We start from the raw sequence: 20,431 nt of genomic DNA, 5'->3' as shown, positions 1-20,431 counted from the left end.
TTATTTATTTATTTTATGAAGAACAGTGAAGAGACTGGTGATAGGATTTTCCCATCTGAGCTGACAGTGAGGTATCTGATGCCATTCCCTCTGTAGCTGCTGCAGCACAGTCACACAGGGGCCAGACAGGTTGATATGCTAATGCCACGCTATTGGACTACCGTGCATTGAGACAGGTTGTGCGTCCAGGACAATTAAAAAGAAGAAAAAAAAAAAAAAAAAGTACAGCTAAACATTTGGGTCACAAGAGTCTAAATGGTCATGCTGTGAATTCATTATTATTATGGAGGCATTTGAAGCTTACCAATCCCCTAGAGTCAGCCATTCCTCTATGAATCCTTCAGTCTAATGCTTGCTCAGAACAAAACAAGGGAATAACAGTTACAAAACAAGAAACAACACAGAAGTGTAGTTTCCAAAAGAAGAACAAGGAAAGTGTTGAAACCCTTCAAAATTAAACACCTTGGTGCCTTTCATAAGGCTCTCTTTAGCCAGTAACACAGGTCGCATGGATAAAATACCATACCTTTCCTATTCCAGCAGCAGAGATCTAATATTCTACTGCCCACAGAACCAGCTGCCAAAAAAAAATAATCGCATTCTTTCCAGCACAATCAGCTTTCAGTTCTAAAACCTTTGGATACCACCATGAGCTTCCTCACAGACGCTTCTTATTTTGAGATAAGGTGGGAAGCAATAGTGCTAAAATCTGGTGAGCAAGTTCCTGTTATGAAATTCTTTTGTGCAATTTTACAAAATCTAACTGGCTACGGTAAACAAGAAGTTACATCCAAGTTACTGGATGTTCACCACAAAAACACAGAGAATCCTCACCCCTTCTTTACTGGCAGCATTTCCAAAAGCAAAACTCACTCTGAAGTGATTAAAAAAAAAAAAAAAAATCCGTACAGCCGAAAGATACATAATTTTTATTTATTAAGGTTTAAAAATGAACCACAAAATTATCCTGGCGCAGGAAAGGAGGAGGTCAGGTTTTTAATCCATGCAGTATTATCTTTTTTTTCCCTGTCATATATTACAAAAGAGACTCTCCTCCCTGTGAGCAGTGTTTCAGCCCTGTAAACCATCTGGCTGGCCACCTCACGCCTGTTTCACACAAGCAAAGATAGCGATTTTCCTTTTGTACTGAGCATTGAAGGGAAAGCCAAGAGCACCTTGGTTCTAATCCCTGTTCCATCAGCAACAAAATGGCCTAATTTCTAGCAATATCAAGCGGCTGCAGCCCCACTGTTGGCAATGGCTCTGACCTCTAAAAGGGGGGCAATAGTTTATCTGTTTTAACAGGGTGGACAACTGAGTCATTAGTGTTGGCCTGATCAGCATTATCTAAGCAGTAGTTTACCATGTGGTGCTGTTGGGTAAGAAAAGTACAGATGCGCATGCCACCATGGACATGACAAACAGCTTGGCTCTAGTTCCCCACTGGCATTTTGCATGGGGTACAGAACTACAGCATAACGATAAACAGCATGTATTCTATTCTATTCTACTGACTCAGTGAAAACATCGCTGGCAGTTGCAATACAGAGCTGAAAGGCTAACCCACTCCATCACATACACAAACAGTTTTGATTAAGTGCAGTCACACCAAATCCATGCAGGTAGCATACAAAACCACAAGACAGGAGCACAGACAGTACAAAGGAACTCAAGCAAATGGTTAGGGATAATGACAGCTATAGAAATAAGTACCAGATTAACCATCTTACCTTCACTTTGCTGGCTGCCTGCACTGCCACTACCATAGCTAAAGCCTGGGTCTTGGTATGCTGGTGGAAAACATGGAGGGGGCAGAGGATACTGATATGGGTATCCTTGGCCTAATGGCCAGGGAGCAGCAGAATGTGGAAGTGGAGCAAGGGTATCCTGATCCGAGGCTCCGCTAGAACCATTGTTAAGGTTCAGTGCAGCCATATCTGGAAAAGAGAGAAAAGGTGAAGACTGTGTTCTTACCTAGCAGCTGACTCCTGCATATTAATAATGGCTGACACAGCACCTAGTGTGGTGAGGGACTAGAGGGACTCCGCCTCCAGAGTTCATTTTAAATACCACACACGGCAGGGCAGACATCAGTATTTACCACTGAGCACCAAGGTACCTTTGCAGAATTTCCGTAAGTCAAGGAGGAATCATTCCCATTTTACAGATTGGAAACTGAGTGTGACTGACAAGCAGGAAGTCTGCGGCATCACCAGAAATAAACCCTGCTTTCTTCAGCCTCAGTGCAATGCCTTATTTGATGAGCTCATCCTGCTCTTCCAAGTGGTCTAATTGCTTGGTCTAACAGGAAGCGTCAACCACTTGTCATGCAACTTCAGAATAACAGCCTGTTCCGAAATACCCACTTGTGAAATCCTACAGGACTCTCCTCTGTGCATCCTGTGAGCACAGAAGACACAACACACATGCAGCCTTGCCCTTCACAGATGGGGAACTTACTGCCACAGAGGTCTCCAAAGACATAATAGCACTGTTCTGAGAAGGTGATTTTGTTCACAGTGTGCCTGAGGTAGCCATGTTTTAACATGCTGCTGGCATATTTTCTAGCCTCCCGTCGGTCTTTGAAGCCTTCCACGTGTGTGTAAAGCCAGTCAACCACATCTGCTCCTAAAATGAGAACAGGAAGAGGAGACACAGGATCATCCTAGCCAAATTGACCTTTTTTGGTTTTTAATCTTCACATTATCACATAGCCCACTAGTACTACTGTGCTAGGTACTGAATGCAAATATGAATATGTAACAATCTTGCTGCAAAGAGCTCAAAATGTTATTTTCACAACTCAGCCTAACTGCTAAATTAGTTACCACCAAACATCAATAAAGCAAGCAAAGAATTATCTTGCACCCAGTTGAACACTACATTAACAGTGACACCAAATACACACAGAGAAAATTTTATAGTTATACTGTTCAACCCCTTCTGAGTTGCAGTAATGAAAATGACACAGGGTTTACAGAACAGAAGTGACTGGGAGAGTCATCTTTGTCAAGGGGCAACCCTTGTCAAAAGACCCGGGTTCCAATCCCTTTCTCAGCAAAAAGTAACTACAACCTAGATTGACTAAATGCTAGCAGAGTTGAGGTCACAGGACAGTCAGAATCAAAGGTAGACTAGTTGTGGTAATTTTAAATGTAATTAAGATGCTTTATTAAGGTTGTGTGGCCGTGTGGAACTGGAATTACAAGGATTGTTGCTCTGCTGAACTTGGGCAGATTGCTAGAGCCACAAGTAATTACATGGAAAACCTGAGATATAACAAGTAAGAGTTAAGAACCAGCTGTGTGGGGGCATAAGAAACATGCAGTATTTTTGGCTGTCCAGGCTCAAACAAGAGCTATTAGATACTTCCTGTCACACTTAGAGTTGTTCACAAATACCAAGTCAAGGGACTATAAGAGATAATAGACAGGGGGGAAAAAAAAAGCTCATATAAAGATAGTTTCTTCTGCCTATTTCCAAAAAGCCACTGTTTTTTTTTCCTCAGCATTCCTTTGATCTGCTTACCTATCACTGCATTGGAGATGGTAATTTTTAACCACATCCTGTCCCGAATTTCAAGGCCTGAGTCTGGTAGCTGCATAACCTTGACAATAGTAGCCATGTCACTCTTCACAGTTAAGGGAGATTCTTCTAATTCTAAAAGGAAGAAAGGTTACATGCTTCTTTGAAATGAACCGAGTCTGAAAAGGAACTTCTCAGCTCCCAATTTGGATGAAACGTTCCAAGACACAGTTTTACCAACAGATGCAAAAAAAGACACAAAGGTTCCCAAATGCACCCTCATCAATGGCATAAATTATAGCATTCGTACCAATTTTTCAGAGATTGCGCTCAGTGCAACCAGTTTAGTCACTGAGATGCTGACTCCCTACCAGCACTGCACTCTTTCAATCCACACTGCATTGAGATTTGCAGAAAAGGAAACTCAAGGAGTTCTGCGACCATTGCTTTCCATTTCAATTTGCCATGAACAGCCCCTACCCACCCAACAGTTCAGTGCACTGTATGCAAAACTCTGTAGGACAAGGTTTTTTGGCTTGTTCTTTAACTTTCGGTTTAATTGTCAGGAATAATATCCATCTGCATGGACAAAGACGATGACCATGTCTCAATCAACGTCCATTTGTTTTCTTAAGATTTGGACATCAGCATAATTGGGGAGAATTGAAATTAGAAAAGAAAGCTTCCATCACCAGGATAAAAGCTGCTCGTTTCCTTAAAAAAAAAACAAAAAAAACCAAACAAAACCCCAAAACTTTCCAGGATCCCAATGATGGCAGCCTTACAAGTTAACATGTCATTTAACCCAGAATTACTTTGCCCTGCACCCTTCTTGCAGAACACTTTAAAAAAACGCTACTCCCAAATGCCTCAGCAGCCATCACTGTTCCGTTCATATTTCACACACTCTTATGGGCAGACCTGGCTCGCCGGAGGCTTCATGCTTTCCCGATGAATTTTTATAATAAAACCAGAACAACAGGGCTGAGATTCACTCTGCTGAACCGAGGTGCCTACCGTAGGAGTCTAGTTCCTTTAGAAACTCCTTCTCTACCGTACATAGAGGCAAAGTGGCATCTAATATTGAAAGCCCAGTGGGGTGAATCTGGGTCCAAGAGTCTACCAGCCTTCTTGTGTTCTGTGCAGAACTCAATCATCCTGCTTATATATAAGACAACTATATTCTTTGGATACAGTACCCAGTCCTCCTTCCTGCTCCCATCTTCTCAGCCCTAGAAAATTCATGTTGAGCATGTGTGTCCCATGTTTGTAGTTCAGACCCTTCTCCAGCAGGAATTCAGAAACCCTCCTACCCTCCCTTCTCCCAGCTCCCCATATCACCCACCTTTCAAAAGCACAAGGGAACCAATTTTGGTTTTTTCCAGCAACCCAAAATTTTGATAAAAGGTACAACAAGCATGAAACAATGAAAACTGAAAATGCTTCTTTCAATACATGCACTGCTAATATGCATGAAAATATCCCAGACCATCTATGCATGCGGCTTCAATACTTACAAAGTTTGAATAAACACTGAAATTTTGCTTTTGCTTTAAGTTAGTTTGGTTAGTGGCAAAAAGCAGCATGTTTGTTTGGGGGGAAAGAAAACAACAAACCAATATTCAAGTAAAGTTTGTGGGGAGCAATAAATTGTATTTTCTTGGAGACCTGCGATCTGCGTATAAAGAACAACACTGGCCAAATGACGATCAATATCTTCTAAGTCTGCTAGTTGCTGTACAAATAAGAAAAATTCTAAGATGCATCTAAAATGCACCCACTTTGGTCTGAACTCAGTCAACTGTAGGCCTGACTACCTGACCACCTTTACAGGTATGTGCAAATATGAGGAAGAGCACAGACAGTAAGTCCTTCCTGGGGAACCAGATCTACCACAAAGCTCTTTCTCAGGGCTTTGGTTATCAGTTTTGAGTGGCATTTTTTTCCCATTAGCAGATCCTGGTAATAAAAGAGGTGTATACTCCAGGAAAGCAAAGTCCTACCACATGTAATATCACCACTTCCTTGTATCCTTATTTGAGTAAGGAAGTACACATTTGCCCAAACAAAAAGACCCGCAGTACCTCAGGCTGAATACTATTAAGCAGAAATAGTTTGAAGTCTCAATTCAAAATCCTCTGAAGTCCATGCAAGAGAAAAAGAGAACTTTCCAACAATGTCAGCAGACTGCATTTTGAAACAGCAAGACCTTCGAGAAACATTGAAACACTTGACGTTAATCTCACGGAATGGGTCAGCACTACTTTGCAGAAAGGGGTCCTGCAGTGGCAGAAGAGGGGCTGGAAAAATCTACCTTTAGCAGAGTAAACAAGGAGCAGAGTTTGCACTGACTGAGGCAGCAAGTCCAACACTCAGAAACCACTGTGAGAGAATATTCTCCTGCATCAGCCAGAACACTGCTGGAGAACAAGATACTTTTTAAAGCAATAATTACTATGAAGCACCTCAGTCTGCCTTGGTTTGCATAGTCCTGTTTTTGAAGAAATGCACCTGAGAAAATAAAGAGCTAACACAGAATAATTCCTACTGTGTGGTGGTGATTTGTATGGCCCCAAAATCTCAGCTACTTTAATCACTAGCACCGATATGATGGTGGCTGTGCAAATGCTTCAGATATCAGAACTTCACTTTTGATCCAGAGGCTAGAGAGCAAAGGAATGCTAGTCAGAAGGAAAGCAGTTATTCAGTCCATTTACGTTATCCTGGCCTCGCTATACAGAGTAAAACAGCAGACAGTCACAATACTTAAAACAAGGAACCATGAAACAGACTTGTCTAAGATGACTCCATTAATTCACTGCTTCCACTTTCACAGGAGATACTGTAGAACAGATACTATATTCGCTTCAAATACTAGTGACTCTAGCCTCAGAGGAACTGAAACAGAGAATCTTGCACTGGAACATGAAAAGTTAGAAAGCCCCATTTTGCATGAAGCTCTTCTTTCCTTGAGATGTCAATGCGCAGTCTCTCCTCGCCTCTCTCCTCCTCCGTTCCTCCCCGACTTTGTCTTTCCTGACAAAGAGGTTCACACAACAGGTACTCTTTGTACCTAGGGCCCTGAGGTGCTGCCTGCCGTGTTCGGGGAGGGGGGATAACAGGACTCAACTGAAGGAAGGAGTGTTAAGCAGAAGGTCACAAAAAAGGTCAGGGGTACTCCGTGTTTTCTTGCATTCGGGAAACACTGTAAGTCACTGGCATAGAAATGAGAAGCTGTCTCCAGAAACGTGGTTCTGCTCCCAAATAACCTTTATTTTAAAAGTATGACTGAGAGGGCATCTGTGTTCCACACTTCCCAATCACATCACTATATATCAAGGCACATGATACATGAATAGTTCAAGAGGAATGCAGAGTAACAGACTCTTGTTGTTTGACAGCAATCAGCAGATACATTTGATTCCAGCAATCTTAGTACCTGTAAGGCTGAAAACACATCTCAAGATAAAGCAGTCATCAGGTAAGCGCTTCACTTGCTTTCTACTGCGGATGTATTTCCCCTTCAGTGGCGCTGCCTACTATCTAAAAAGGCACTGAGCTATTACACCTACAAAAAGGATAACTGCCCTTTCAATTCAATGTGAGGTGTAATTCCAGAAACTATGTGCTTATAAAATCTGAGAGAGGGTAGAAGAAAAAGAGGCAGACACCTACGTGGTCTGATAGGACTTAACTGGTCCCTGCAAATGCAACTTTCATGCTTCAGCCGTGCATTTCTCCAGGGAAGATTCTGTCACTAGTCACCAACACTGCATTGGTCTTTAAAATCCTCAAAGTGTTGTTTTTCTTGTTTGTTTTGTTGTTTTTTCTAAATGATATCCTCCCTTTCTCTCTGGAAAAATCTTACAAAATGAAAAAAAAGTTATTCAGTCCTAAATTTAGACTCCAGATCTAGCAGACACTTAAGCATCCCTTGTTAACATGTAATATCTATCTGGCTTTCAATAAACGCATACTGAGGTAGCATTGTTCCACAAATGAGATAATCTCCTCAGAACTTTAAAGCTACTTCAAGATTTCTATGTGTGTATAAACAAATATAATAAGTCTCCTTGCTACAGATGAACAAATCTGATAGAAAGGTTGCATCTCTAGAGAAATTCTTCCATATTAATATTACAGGAAACAAACACATACTAATGAGGTGTAAAGTACCTCAAAACTTCCACGTCAAGTAAACAGAAGTGCTCTTTTAAATATGAACACTTTCCTGAACTAGGACTTCAGTGGACAGTGTTCTCAGAAACACATGCTCCTCATTTATTTGGCATGCCTTACTGCCATGTATTTCAAACTAGCTTTTATCCCATGCTTACATCAGAAAGCAAAGGAAGAGTAAAAGAAAGGAAGAGTTTATATTCTTTAAACAAAACTTTCCAAGATAAGGAATCATGACAACTTGTTGGTTACATGGGTACGACTAGTTTAGAGACTGCCACAGATAGACAAATCAGGAAAGAAGGCTGAACTCTAACCATAATTTCACGTGGGACATTACATCTTTTTTTTTCCTTGTTCAATAAATTCTAAAAGTATAAAAAAGTATAAAAGAAGGATATGTGAGTATCAGTGGAAGACTTCCTAAATGATACACTAACATTATTATCCAGTGACATCTACCTGAAGTAAATTATTTAAATTTATTAAAAAACAGTCAAGTGCAAGGAAGAAGCTCTCGTATTCATCTGAGGGGATAAAGTTGGAGGCCTGCCTTGTAACTTTAAAAGGGATTAGAAGCCACCTTTTCCTGAATGTGAAACCTGGCAAAACACCACTGCATTAACTTCTGACCTTTGGAAAAAGGTTTTATGCTCCCCATAAGAATTACAAATTTAAGAAAGCATTCAAGAGTTCTGTGGCGGCTGTCGTTTTCATCGTGCTTGTGGCTGGGGTCGGTTTTGCGCACAGCTCTGCACTGCTGGCCCCGAGCAGAAGACGCCTGCCCTGTGCTGGCCGCAGTGTGACTTACTTTCCGAATCGGGAATTGAGCTTGTTAGTGAGGAGCTGGTAGATGTGGTGATGCTCATGGAGGGGCTCATACCGTAACGGGGGTACGCTCCCGTCATGGCTGTGGTATGAGAGATCCACGCTGCAGGGTCAATTGGCCTCACTGGTTCAGCTGCAAAACAACCAGAAAGGGAGAAAAAGACAAATGGAATCACATTTGCAGTAAACACTAAGACCCAGAGTAAGAAGGCATTTTTTAGGGGTGCGCAAGTTCTTGCCGTTCTGATAGCACAACTGAGATAGCCACAGCACAAGGGAACAAAAAGCACCTTGCCAGCAGTAGCTGGTTTCCTCTAGCAATTGCCGCACCAGTCTAATAGGATAAAATCATGACACTCCTGTTCCTGTAGCTGCAGGAGGAGTGAAATATTTCCCCTTGTGGGAAAGAAGCTACCAGTCCAGTAATAATATTTCACTATCATTCTATACAGTGAGATAGAGATTCTCGTTTTGCTATGATGTGAAGTACTACCAAATGCTTTGTCCCAGCCGACAGGAAGATCTCTCCCTACTTCTAAGGGTCTTGGATCCAAAACAACCACTCAGACAGAAGGGGAATCTTCTGCTGAAGGTGAATCAGAACAGTAACTCTAGAGCTCTGTATTTGCAGAGATGAGGCATCATGGAATTCCCCTCTGAGTGTTTTCAGCAGCCATAATGAAACTTTTTAGGACTGGAATAGTCTTGCAAAATAAATAGACAAGACATATAAAGACCATTTGAAGAGACTGGTGTCAGAGAAGAGTGAAAATTACACTCAGACCTTAAGAAGAGCCACATAGCATGTAATTTTTAAAGCTGGGAATAAAACTCTATTTTCCCCATAATCTGGATTACTTCTTTCTTCTGAATTATAGTGGCTGTTGTTCCATTGCCTTAAAACCAGAAATTATGTAAAAGAGCTCTGCCTATGTTAGGTATTTCCATAAAATATCCCACGCATTATTGCAACCAGTTTAGCCTACAATAGATACACTGCTGTTTGCCTTGGATAATAATGCACGCACCTTTGCTGAACAAAGGACTAACTGATACACAAGCTCTCCCTGTAGCAAATCTGATGTGATTTGTGGGATTTTTCTTTTGATTATGCTGCTGTTCCTAAGGATTTCACTGAGTGAGCTCCCGTAGTCTGCACGAGTCTATTGCATTAATTTCAATGGACAATGCTATCCTCATCTTCTTAGAAGGACTGGTAACAAGCTGGTTTCAGTATCAGAAGCATAGCGCTCACCAGTAGGAGGCAGTTGTGTTTGTCACATGAGCACTGATCTTTTATCGCTACTGACAGGTTTGTTAAACCAGAAGTTTTAAAACTAGGTCATTTTCAAGAGGTTTTATGAATATGAAACAATGTTGTTTGCCTCAAATTTTAAAAATACTCAGTTTCAATTCTTCCTAAGAAGTGTACATGTGACAAAATGAGTCTTTTTAACACTTAAGTATACTTATCCTCCAAACTTTCTACCAATTGAAAAGTTAAGATCATGAGGATATACCCACCAAAAGGTTAAGAGCTTGATCCAAAGCCATGTAAATCAAAAGAAAAACTCCCATGAATTCACTGGGCACTGGAGTCTCAGAAGGAGTATCTTAAACCCCTGCCTCCCAAAACAAAACATAAACAATACAACCAAACTTAAAAGCATCGAACTTGTAGGGAACAGAAATCTGTTAGATGTCAAAATAGCTGAAAATATTCTAGACCTTTAGGGCTCCACAGGAACCTACCAAAGACCACAAACATGTACTCACCCCTGGGGATGGTGAAATAACTCCTGGGAGTAGGGTCCCAGCATTTGGCTACTGTTAAGCTGATAGGTCTAGGAAGAAAGAAAACAAGTAAAGGTGACTCTTAACCCTCCCTATAGGCGTAACTGCTACAATGAACTCTCTGAAACAAACTTATTCCTGTCCAACAGTTGTCAAGTACATCCGAGAATGCTTTTGAGATGCTTGTCAAAGTATTTTCAGTACGAACCAGTATCAGGATGTTTCTGGTTTTGCATAGATCATGAGAACTATTGGTGAAATCTGTCAAACGATCAGCTCTTGAGATGTTAAAACACTCATCGTATAAAAAAATAGTGCTACTGAAACCAGGCAACTCCTAGTTTGTGTTGGTTTTGGCTGGTACATTGGAACCAGTCTCACCTATTCATCATTTACACTGAGCAGTTCAGAGTTGAGATCAGCAGTCACACTGGTTGCTTATTGAGATCAAAATGTTGATTTCTCTGAGGTTTGCCCAATACCAATAACTACATATGGAGGATAAGTAGCAAGAGATTTTGTAATATGCTCACCCTGGTTTGGAGACTATTTCCCGTAAAACCCGTACTGCGTCATCATTGCTCATGTTCTCAAAATTGACATCATTCACCTGAAACGTTGCAAAAAGCAGAGGTCAGGCTTTGCAACAGCAAAGTTAAAGGCATTTTAATTATTTGTTTCCAAATTTATTTGCCTTATAACTGTTTCCATTCCTTTGAGCGGCTGCAGAAATATTGTTTCTCAGAGCACATCAACTACCCAGCAGAGTTCTCAAAGAATTATAGATTTAAGTGAAAATAGTCTTTGTGACACATTTCTCTGAGTGTGAATGAATTCTGTTAACTGATTACTAAGTCCATGGATCTGGTGGGATGACTGAGCTGAGCCACCAATGTACAAGCCAGCAGCATGTATTTTCGGACACGGACCAACCTGCAGAAGCATGTCTCCTGGTTCAATTCGGCCATCTGCTGCCACAGCCCCTCCTTTCATAATAGAGCCAATGTATATGCCACCATCACCCCGGTCATTGCTCTGTCCTACAATGCTGATTCCCAGGAAGTTATACTTTTCTATACAGATAGAAAGTGGAGGGTGGGGGGGAAAAAAGCAAACAAAGTGATTGGAATAATAGTGAAGAGCTAACACCAGGCTACCTCAGTCTTGAATAATCAGTTCTCTGAACACATCAGCGGGGCAATGTTTGACTTGCAATTATCTCAGGTTACCCTATTGGCGTATGTCTGCCTGGCACGTTCAGGGAAAGGCAGCAGGGAAACGCTGCTAAAGACATTATTTTTTCATACAGGACATGGAAAAGTTACATTCAAAAAATCAGCAAGAGAAACGACATTGAAAAGACATGTCTACACCTAGAAACTAGGCACCCAATCAGCATTAGGCAATGTTTTTTCCACACGTCAGAGTGGCAGGAAGAATCTGGTGCTACTGAAAGGTGCTGAACTGGCAGTCCTGCACATTTCTATCTGGCTAAAAAATGAAACGCATGAACAGCAGAAATGCAAACTTCCAGTGCCCTTCTGCTCTTGCTCCTAACAATGTCTGACCCCTTACCATTTCTAGAAATAAGAGCAGAACTGCATATCCTGGAGTTCCAGCTCCTGCCCTGGGCTTTTCAGGAAGAATACTGATCTGCTTGTGCAAATGGCTCAGAACTATCCAGTACTGGACTAGGAATCCAGGCACAGTCAACAGAGTAGCAACTCTCAGCTGCCATTCCCTTTAGTTCAATTGGCATCCTTTCAAATCACGGAACTTTCTAATGGCTCCAAAGGCTACTGCACCATAACAAAATACATCTGTATCACTTGAAAGTCATCATAAAAAACATTGCTTATCCTCTTACCCATGTTGAGTGTGACAGTGATGATATTTAGGGACATGGTAGAATCAGTGATGCTGCTGAACGAAGACGACTGCAAAATACAACAGAAAATTCTCAAAGTTTTAAATGGCTCAGAATAAGACAATAAAAATAACTATTGAGGATTAATTCATTGGGAACTCATTAATAGGTTTCCATTTGGAAGGCATCCAGAAACCATTGTGGCCTCCTCAAAATTATTCTTCATTTAGAATCTGTAAGGAAAAAAAATCTGAACACAATCTGCACTTTCTCCAAAGATTTGTTTACAAAACACACAGACCCAGTTCCTATATTAAGGTTTCTCAACTGAACTTCACATTGAATCATTTCTGCTTCCTGACTGTATGACTGACAGGCAGACATTTAAATACTAAAGTGCCCGGTGTGGTGTGTAGTGTGAATTATTACATCCACGGCTCCTCCCTAAAGAGAGGGGAGAACACCACAAGATCCTTCAGGAAGTGAGAAGACAGGCACTCCCTCCCTCCAAAATGAAATACAAATGTGCTTATCGATTATCTTCTAAAACTTTACTCCGGTTCTTGTGATAAAATGTATGCATACTCATTCTTTAATCTGTGAAGACTCATATTTATAAGAGAACACAACATTTACTTCAAGAAATATGTCATTTGGACCATCCTCATTCTGCCACCATAGGACTAGCACAGAAAGGGCACGAGAAAAGATTTGCGATTTCCTATAAACGTAGATTTCTCCTTTCAGCAGAATGCAAGTCTCAGCAATTTATACATCAGATGTCTAACACCACAGACACCCCTTGCCCACATCAGCCAGTAGCATAATGGAGGTTCTCCTGCAGAGGCCGGTCTTGAAAGAGACAACAAGAAATGCGATCACTTCACAGTAAAAGGAGAAAGGGAGAGGAGAAAAAGAGTCTTGACTCTAGAGCTGCAGAACTTCAAATGTTAGAGATTTAGTCCATGGTAGATTGGAGCCAAAGGGAGCCTTTCCAATGAATTCAACAGGGCACAGACCTGTTCTGGATCCCTTCCTAGTTCACCTGCTACACTCAAAAATCACAGTTCACCTCCTTGGAAAATTATGATGCCAACCTTACCCTGTCAATCTGTCGCATCCTTTGTTTCCTCCTCCTGCGTTTATGCTTCCGTATGAGCCGGGATGAAGTACTTTGCTCAGTGGAGCTACTCAACCTGAGGGAAATTGAGAGCAAATGTCAACTCTGTAAAGCTGAGCCATTTGCATTTCTCTGCACCCTGCCAAAAAAAGGCTGGCTCCTACAAATGCAGGAGAGAGTAAATCATACAGACACCATCAGCTAGCTTACAACATATCGCTCAGCTTGTTGCTGAATTGCTGCTCAATCCCAGTGTGTGCTGTACCTTAGCCTCTGCCTAGGAGCACAGAGAAGATATCAGCTAAACTACAGCATGGATTAGAGAGTATAATTTACTGGCTTGCTTTCTTCTGCGAGCAAGACTGAGTGCAACCCACATCTCAAAAAGCATATATCACCCTGATTTAACCACCCAAAGGTCAGAAGTAGCCATCTTCCACTACTTTAAAGGTGGTCCTGACTCCAGGCCCATCAAAGAAAAATGCACACTCCAAGAACAATCGTACATTAAACAATGATATTAATCTCTGCTCTGAGAGAACAACAGACAACCCGGAGAATCTCTTAATATTCATTTTTGTGAGTCTTGTCATGGTCCTGTATTTTCGTCTCCTGCTATCTACCCTGTTACCAGGACCTTAATGCTGGGGCTTGAATTGAATGAAATAAAGTAGCAACTGATAACAGCTACTACCAAATAGTGGCAGAGGAATAGTGAATGTGATTTACCTTTACATATTCTGTTAGTTTTATTTTGCTGTGGTTTCTTTTCAGGCTCTTCACACTTGTAGAACCTAAATGTGCCACTCTCTACATACAAATCCTTAAGATCCCCCTAAGAGTGCGGAACGTTAATCATTCTCATTTTACAGATAGTGGACTGAGACACAGAATGGATTTGCCCAAATTAATTTCAGAAGCCTGGGACAAAGCCTAGATTTCAGAGATACCAGTGTAACACCACAGACACATCTCTCCTCTATTTATTATGTTAAGAATGGCAAAAAAAGACAAAGTAATGCTCCACCATTAACCAAGATTAAAAAAAATCCAACCCTATACAGTCTCCATGTCCCTGTCTTCAAAGTTCTAGCCACATGCAGGAATGCTAGAATACCTCAAGCAAAACTTGATAGAGCAACTTCAAAAAGGAGCTTGCTGTCATGAGATTACAACCCACCACACTGGGAAACCCATCCTGCATAAAGTAGGTGTGTTCTAGTCAAGCATACTGAGCTGAATATTACAGATGATGGAACTGCTCAGAGGGTGTGAATCTCTTGACATTCTCTTTGAGTTCACGAAACTATTTCAGGCATGTTAACCTCACACACTCCTTTTTTCCCTCCCAGCAAGGCAAATTAATTTAAAGAGCCAAGAGGTGGATTTTCAAAAGAGATCAAAATTTTGATAATTCTCAATTTGTGGAAACAGCTCACATCACCTGGTTTTCTGAGGCTTTACCTTTACAACATGAAAAATAAAGAGGTGTCTCAGATGCAGGGCTCCCAAAATTGGACTTGTTCAACATTCACCACTCTTCTTGAAAGTACTAGCAAAGATTGACACAAAAACCTCCTCTTACATTTTACTACCAATATTCTCCCTCTTCCTATTTCCTCTCTGGTTTCATTCTTCTCTTCTCTCTCAGAACATCTTATTGATAGGATTCAGCTAAAACTTTCCACCACACAACAGTTTAGGGAGAATTTGAAGAAAGGCAAGGCATATTGCTCACATCACAGTGAACCTGCCTGCTCTTTGAGAAGGGCAGCAAAAAGAAAAGAGGCAAAAGACTGGGGGAACTTTTCTGCATATACACAAGTCAAACAACAAGATACCTTCAAAGGCTATGAGAGAGATGCGAGTGCCCTTCTTCCACTGATTAGAATACGAATTCAACACTCCAAGCTGCAAACAAACCCTCTGCTCACAGGCTCTGTTCCCTGCTGCAGACAGAACACAACAGTGTTCTGTCAAGCCCTGCTCTTTCGCATAACAAGGAAAGACTTTCCACTAGTTTTGGAGACAGCTGAGCTAGTCCATACCAGAAAGGACAAAACCTTAAAATTTTATCTGTCCTTTTGGCTACTATAATCACACTTCCAAGTCATTCACAGCATCCAGGCAATTGATTTTCATTGTTTACACACATATTTCACCTACTGCTGTATCATATTTTTTCACTTTATCCCAGTGTGCATCACTTCGGGAGTATGCAGTACTTCCTGTCACCAACCTTTTTTAGAATGGCATCCTCTAATGGTTACTGTGGATAAAGAGAGTTCATTAAATTCATACACATCATTTCACTTATTCAGTTTCCCATTACTACGTTCCTGAAAGGAGTAATGCCTCTGGCTAACATCGCCTACTGTAAAAAGCAGTTTTAAGTTAGCAATGTTCATATAGCAGAGAAAGAAAATGGAGAGAAAAACTATACTGAAAGCCACACCTGCCTGCAGCAGGAGACCACGATGGGAATTCACCCAGTAGCAAAGTTCTTCCTCCACCTTCCAGACAATAGGCGTTTTATCTGCATAGCAAGTTATGGAAATGAGGGGTAGGAACAGTAGTTTCAGCAGACAGTTCACTGAATTTCTTTGTCTCCAGCAGTCTTGGCAGTAATCTGGTGCTATTTCATCACACTTTACATCCTAAGAAGTAAGCAACTTAAAAATACCTTCCAATGTATGTTAGTATACTTCCTCTGTCAATATTTTTTCCTGATCACAGACAGCACATACGGTCTGCTGACTGCCAAGGTTGCCTGGCTATGCCAATTTCTTCCTCCAGCTCTAGTGCACATCAATATGGTGTTGCTCAGAAAAACAAAGGATGATTGTTTCCAGCTTTTAGTCTGATTTTCTAAAATTGGACTGGACGAAAATACCTTTTGCCAGCAATGAATATAGCTAGAAAACAGAAACTGCTCTCTGACTCCGAGTCCTTAGACGGGATATTTTAATCTACCATCAAGTACAGGACATAAAAATACTTTCATTACTACCTTTAGAGAGATATATCGGGGATGAGTTCAAAAAGATGGACTGGAAAAAAAGAAGAAAAGTCTAAGTAGACCACAGAAAGGCAGACAGAGCACAGCTGAGGTGATGAAGGTATGAACAATTAGCTTATGTTCATATCAGCATTTTGTTTCTTCTTCACTTTTGCCCTCCCTATTTACTTTGGCAACTTGGGGGTGAGACTACTTTGGAAAATTTATTTAATTTCAATATATGACCAGAAGTTTACATTCCTCTGTAAGCAGCGAACATTCTGAATTTTTCTTTTAAATTAAACCAGCAAAACCCGAGTATTGGCAAATATCTGAACTTCTGTTACCAGATGATAATATGTGAGAAGTGAAGTTCTTTCTGGAGTATCCTTTTCCCTCTACTCAGCATTAGACTGGAAGAATGGAAATCAGTTCCTTAGAAAAGCCACAGTTCAGGTTTAGTTCAAGAGGACAGACAGTATTTCAGAGAAGTAACTACTTGAGCTAAAACAGCCTCTCACATTAGTTGCACAAAACTGATGATCAGAAGGCGCTGCAGAAACATTTTTGTGTGCTTATACATTGGCTTCTATACAGATAAACATTAGAAAATGTTACTTATTACACTGGAAAAACCATACACGGAGAGCTCGCTTAACTCAAGTTTTTTCGTCCCTTCTTGGGGGAAGCTGGACAATGACTTAAGTTGCCTTAATAAGCCTATGTGTAAGTAGAAGGCAAGACAGCTTGTTTCACCAAGAATCCCCCACTGTGTGAAAGCGTATTTGTAAACATCAGGTTTCACAGTCTCTGCAATTTCTTAAAAAGGAGTCAAGCCTATATCTATTTTCACGTAGCTATGGTACGCTTCATCTCTTCTTGTCATTTCTTTCAAATCCATAGCCTTAATGCATCCTTGCGGAATCATTCATAGACACCGCATATCTCATATTCTAGGAGTATCTGGATGTTAAATAGCAGCTCAAACCTATTCTAATGAGGAGTAATATTTTGATCTCTGAAGTATCCCCAGAAATGAGTAAAAGTTATTATTACAATTTGACGAGCAAAACAAGATGGTATATTTGAGCTTTTGGGAACAATAAAGTGCAAAGATGAAAAACAAATCTGGAATCATAACTACCAATTTCCTGCACTAGCTACTGGCCAAAACCCTAACTGCACTTCTAACAGAAAGGCTAATAAATCCCACAGAAGAGATTTTTTAAAAGAATAATAATAATTTGTCCAATCTACATTCCCCAAAGGAAGGAAAAAAAGGTACCGATTTGTTAAGAAAACTTATCCATACAGTTTAAAAAGAACTAATGTTAATTTCTTAAATTAGAAATAAATGTAATCAATTTTTTTTGCAGGAATTATTTTAGTTACATTGAACTCAGAATACTAATTGCAAGTTGCTGACAATAATCCTTCAGCTACAGATGTCATATCTGCTAGACCTTCATTTGCTTAACAGAAGACAGAAATAAGGCTCTTACTGTAAAGTTCACCATGAGCTCACTACGTCAATCTGTACTTAAAATACCACCTACGTGCAAATAACATTAATGTTCAATTATATCATACTTTGAAAACAAAGGAAATAAATTATTGCACTCACACTACTTGAAAGATTCTGTACTGTCCTGTAATATCTGTGAACAAATTAATTCACTGAAACAAAAAATTATTCCTTCTCTCTAACTAAATGCAATAGAACTTCCTTGGACTGGAAATTAACCAACTCTGCTGCCCTGCTCCAAGTCAAAAATAAAATAAACCAATGTCAAACGCACAGTTAGAAAAGCATCCTCAACCTTACAACCTCTTCACTTCCAAGGACAGTAACGTCCTTCACACCTGATTTCTCTCAGTGACCTCCTCCATGTACAATCTCCTTTACAATGCAGGTTCTGACACCAGAGTTCACCAGCTGTTACTAAACAAACTTACCCCCTTCAACCTCTTTTTCCCCAGGCCGCTGTCTCCAGCAGATCTGGAGCATGCTGGATTTTCTATTTGGCTGTACTTGCCTCTAAAGAAAACTTCTCCCTGCCAGCACAATCTCTCATCTGCTTGAGAACATCATCACCGTAACACAACAGCATACCTTGGAGCATTCCATTTAGTTGTTCTTCCTGACTAGCTGGCCTGGCAGCTATTCTCTGTGCCAAACACTTCTGCCCTAGCCTAGAAAGGAAAAGGCCTGTGCAGCAGCTTCGAAGAGTCTCCTTCTTCTCAGGTCAGACGCAGGAAGCTTTACTTTATTAATATAGAAAGATTTAGCTGGGTCTAGTATAATGTGCTTCAGTGGCCACCCTGACTGTGCTAATCCTGCCCTACTGCATATCTTGCTGCCATGGAAATGATTAATTTATTTACAAGAAACAAAATCAGCTGCAGGGTTGTTGTTGTTTTTGTGGGCTTGATTTTTTAGGGAGGGAAGGAGGGTTGGAAGCCCTAAAGGCTTTAGGAAGGCTTAGAGTACATTCAGGTTAACTACTGATCTTGCCAACCCTTTAAGCACATGAATATCCAGGTGAAGTACAAAGCATCCAGAAGGCTAATTTTCTGTATCTTCAGGTGTTGGCAACTTCACTGCAACTGCAAAATAAGTTCTTGAAACTAATTCAGGACCAAATCTTCAATGTTCATTTAGTTACCCTTTCAACCCTTTGGAAACACCCAGCCTTTAAACAGAATTTGAAGGAACCGCTGCTCTTCAACAGGTTTAAGCTATGATTAACTGCAAGACCAAATAGATCCACTGAGTTCACTAAGCTAATAATCTGTTTGTAAACATAGCACATGTTTAAGTATCTCCAGGACTAGTTGTTCTTTGCTGTTTCCATTCTACCTAAAATTTAAGAATATCACACTGCACCTTATTTATTTTAGCCGCAGGTCTCTATGAACCCCCAGAGATCTGTAATCTTGTTGTTCTCTGACATTTAATAGAAATCTGTAATGGATTTTCATGGCTTATTTGGATGAGCAACAGCTCTAGAGACAGCGTTCAAAGAATGGTTTCACTGCAGCCGGGAAAGGGAAGAATATTGGTTTTGATTGATTTTACATCTTTAAAAATAGGTATTTTGAATCCAAGAAATGTATTGGCTTATAAAACTTTTACAGAACAACAAAAATATCTTTAGAGATTAACAAGGATGTCTTGAAATGGAGAGCTTTTTTGCAAAGGAATAATTCACATTCTCTCTGTCTGCACAAAAAGAAAAAAATAATTAAGAAGTCATAAATATATGGCTTTACAGCCTGCCCTTGCTATAGCATTAACTTTGATGAATCCCTGTACTGCTCATAGGCCTCAGACTATGCAATTACACAGGCATTCCTTTACAATTCAGCTTTAGTGAAGTGCATACTTATTAGGAATCTGTGCTGAAGGTATTTTGTTACAATATTCACAACATTACTTTATAAATAGGTAGACAGTTGCGCATTGCTTTGATCTTAAAATGTGATTCTTCTTGCTATTAAAAGGAAAGAACAGGAACAAAATTTTTCTCTTAATTGGAATAGTGGCTATAGGCAGCTTGGACAGCGAGCCCAATAACTTAAGCTTGTTTCTCAGAGCAGTGATTATAGAGAACATGATGTTACTGATGAATTATCAGTGCTCAAATCATATGTAGCAGGGAAAAAAAAAGAAAAGAAAATGAAAAAAAAAAATTAATAAATCTTCTCATCTCACCAGTCAGCATGTTTCAGGAAGGCCAGAAATACAGTCAAGTGGCTGGGAAACAGATACAAACAGCATTTAACAGCTCAGTCACTATGCCAATGCCCTACCTGCTTGTGTTGTCATCATCATCAGAGTCAATGAAGCTGCTGGATTCCAGCTCACTACTCATCATGGTAGAAGAGCTGTCATAACCAGGAGGATGCTCACGGTGTCTGTCCAGTTTTGGATGGCCATTGATCCGAGGGACTGTAAACAAAATAAATGGAGTATTACTAGTCAAAGAAGAAGAGCAAGGAAGTGGCACTGCGAATAGCATGACATTCACACTGACAGCTGCAGACAACTCTGCAGAGGGATCCTTATGCTGAAACCAAGCTCTTTGCAGAACCTGATTTCATTCAACAGCTGGAAAGC

At 40.5% G+C, this 20,431-nt stretch overlaps 1 protein-coding gene across 4 annotated transcripts in view; it reads right to left on the bottom strand.

Moving 5' to 3' along the window:
* DVL1 (dishevelled segment polarity protein 1) overlaps positions 1-20,431 on the bottom strand; it is a 105,173-nt gene that overhangs the window by 8,056 nt on the left and 76,686 nt on the right. For 2 of the 4 annotated variants that reach the window (XM_052792695.1, XM_052792697.1), the window contains 10 exons: positions 20,125-20,263; positions 13,296-13,389; positions 12,194-12,263; positions 11,260-11,399; positions 10,860-10,936; positions 10,309-10,376; positions 8,516-8,665; positions 3,529-3,660; positions 2,461-2,628; positions 1,731-1,937 (listed from right to left, as the gene is read on the bottom strand). In XM_052792695.1, the coding sequence (XP_052648655.1) occupies positions 1,731-1,937; positions 2,461-2,628; positions 3,529-3,660; positions 8,516-8,665; positions 10,309-10,376; positions 10,860-10,936; positions 11,260-11,399; positions 12,194-12,263; positions 13,296-13,389; positions 20,125-20,263 (1,245 nt within the window). Of the gene's footprint in view, positions 1-304; positions 352-1,730; positions 1,938-2,460; positions 2,629-3,528; positions 3,661-8,515; positions 8,666-10,308; positions 10,377-10,859; positions 10,937-11,259; positions 11,400-12,193; positions 12,264-13,295; positions 13,390-20,124; positions 20,264-20,431 lie in introns of all 4 variants that reach the window. The other 2 variants (XM_052792698.1, XM_052792696.1) reach the window with 2 other exon arrangements.

The sequence above is a fragment of the Harpia harpyja genome, chromosome 7 (genome assembly GCF_026419915.1).
Source record: "Harpia harpyja isolate bHarHar1 chromosome 7, bHarHar1 primary haplotype, whole genome shotgun sequence".
Lineage (NCBI taxonomy): Eukaryota > Metazoa > Chordata > Aves > Accipitriformes > Accipitridae > Harpia > Harpia harpyja.
Note: the sequence above shows the minus strand (reverse complement) of the source record. Positions and strands in the feature narration are given on the sequence as shown.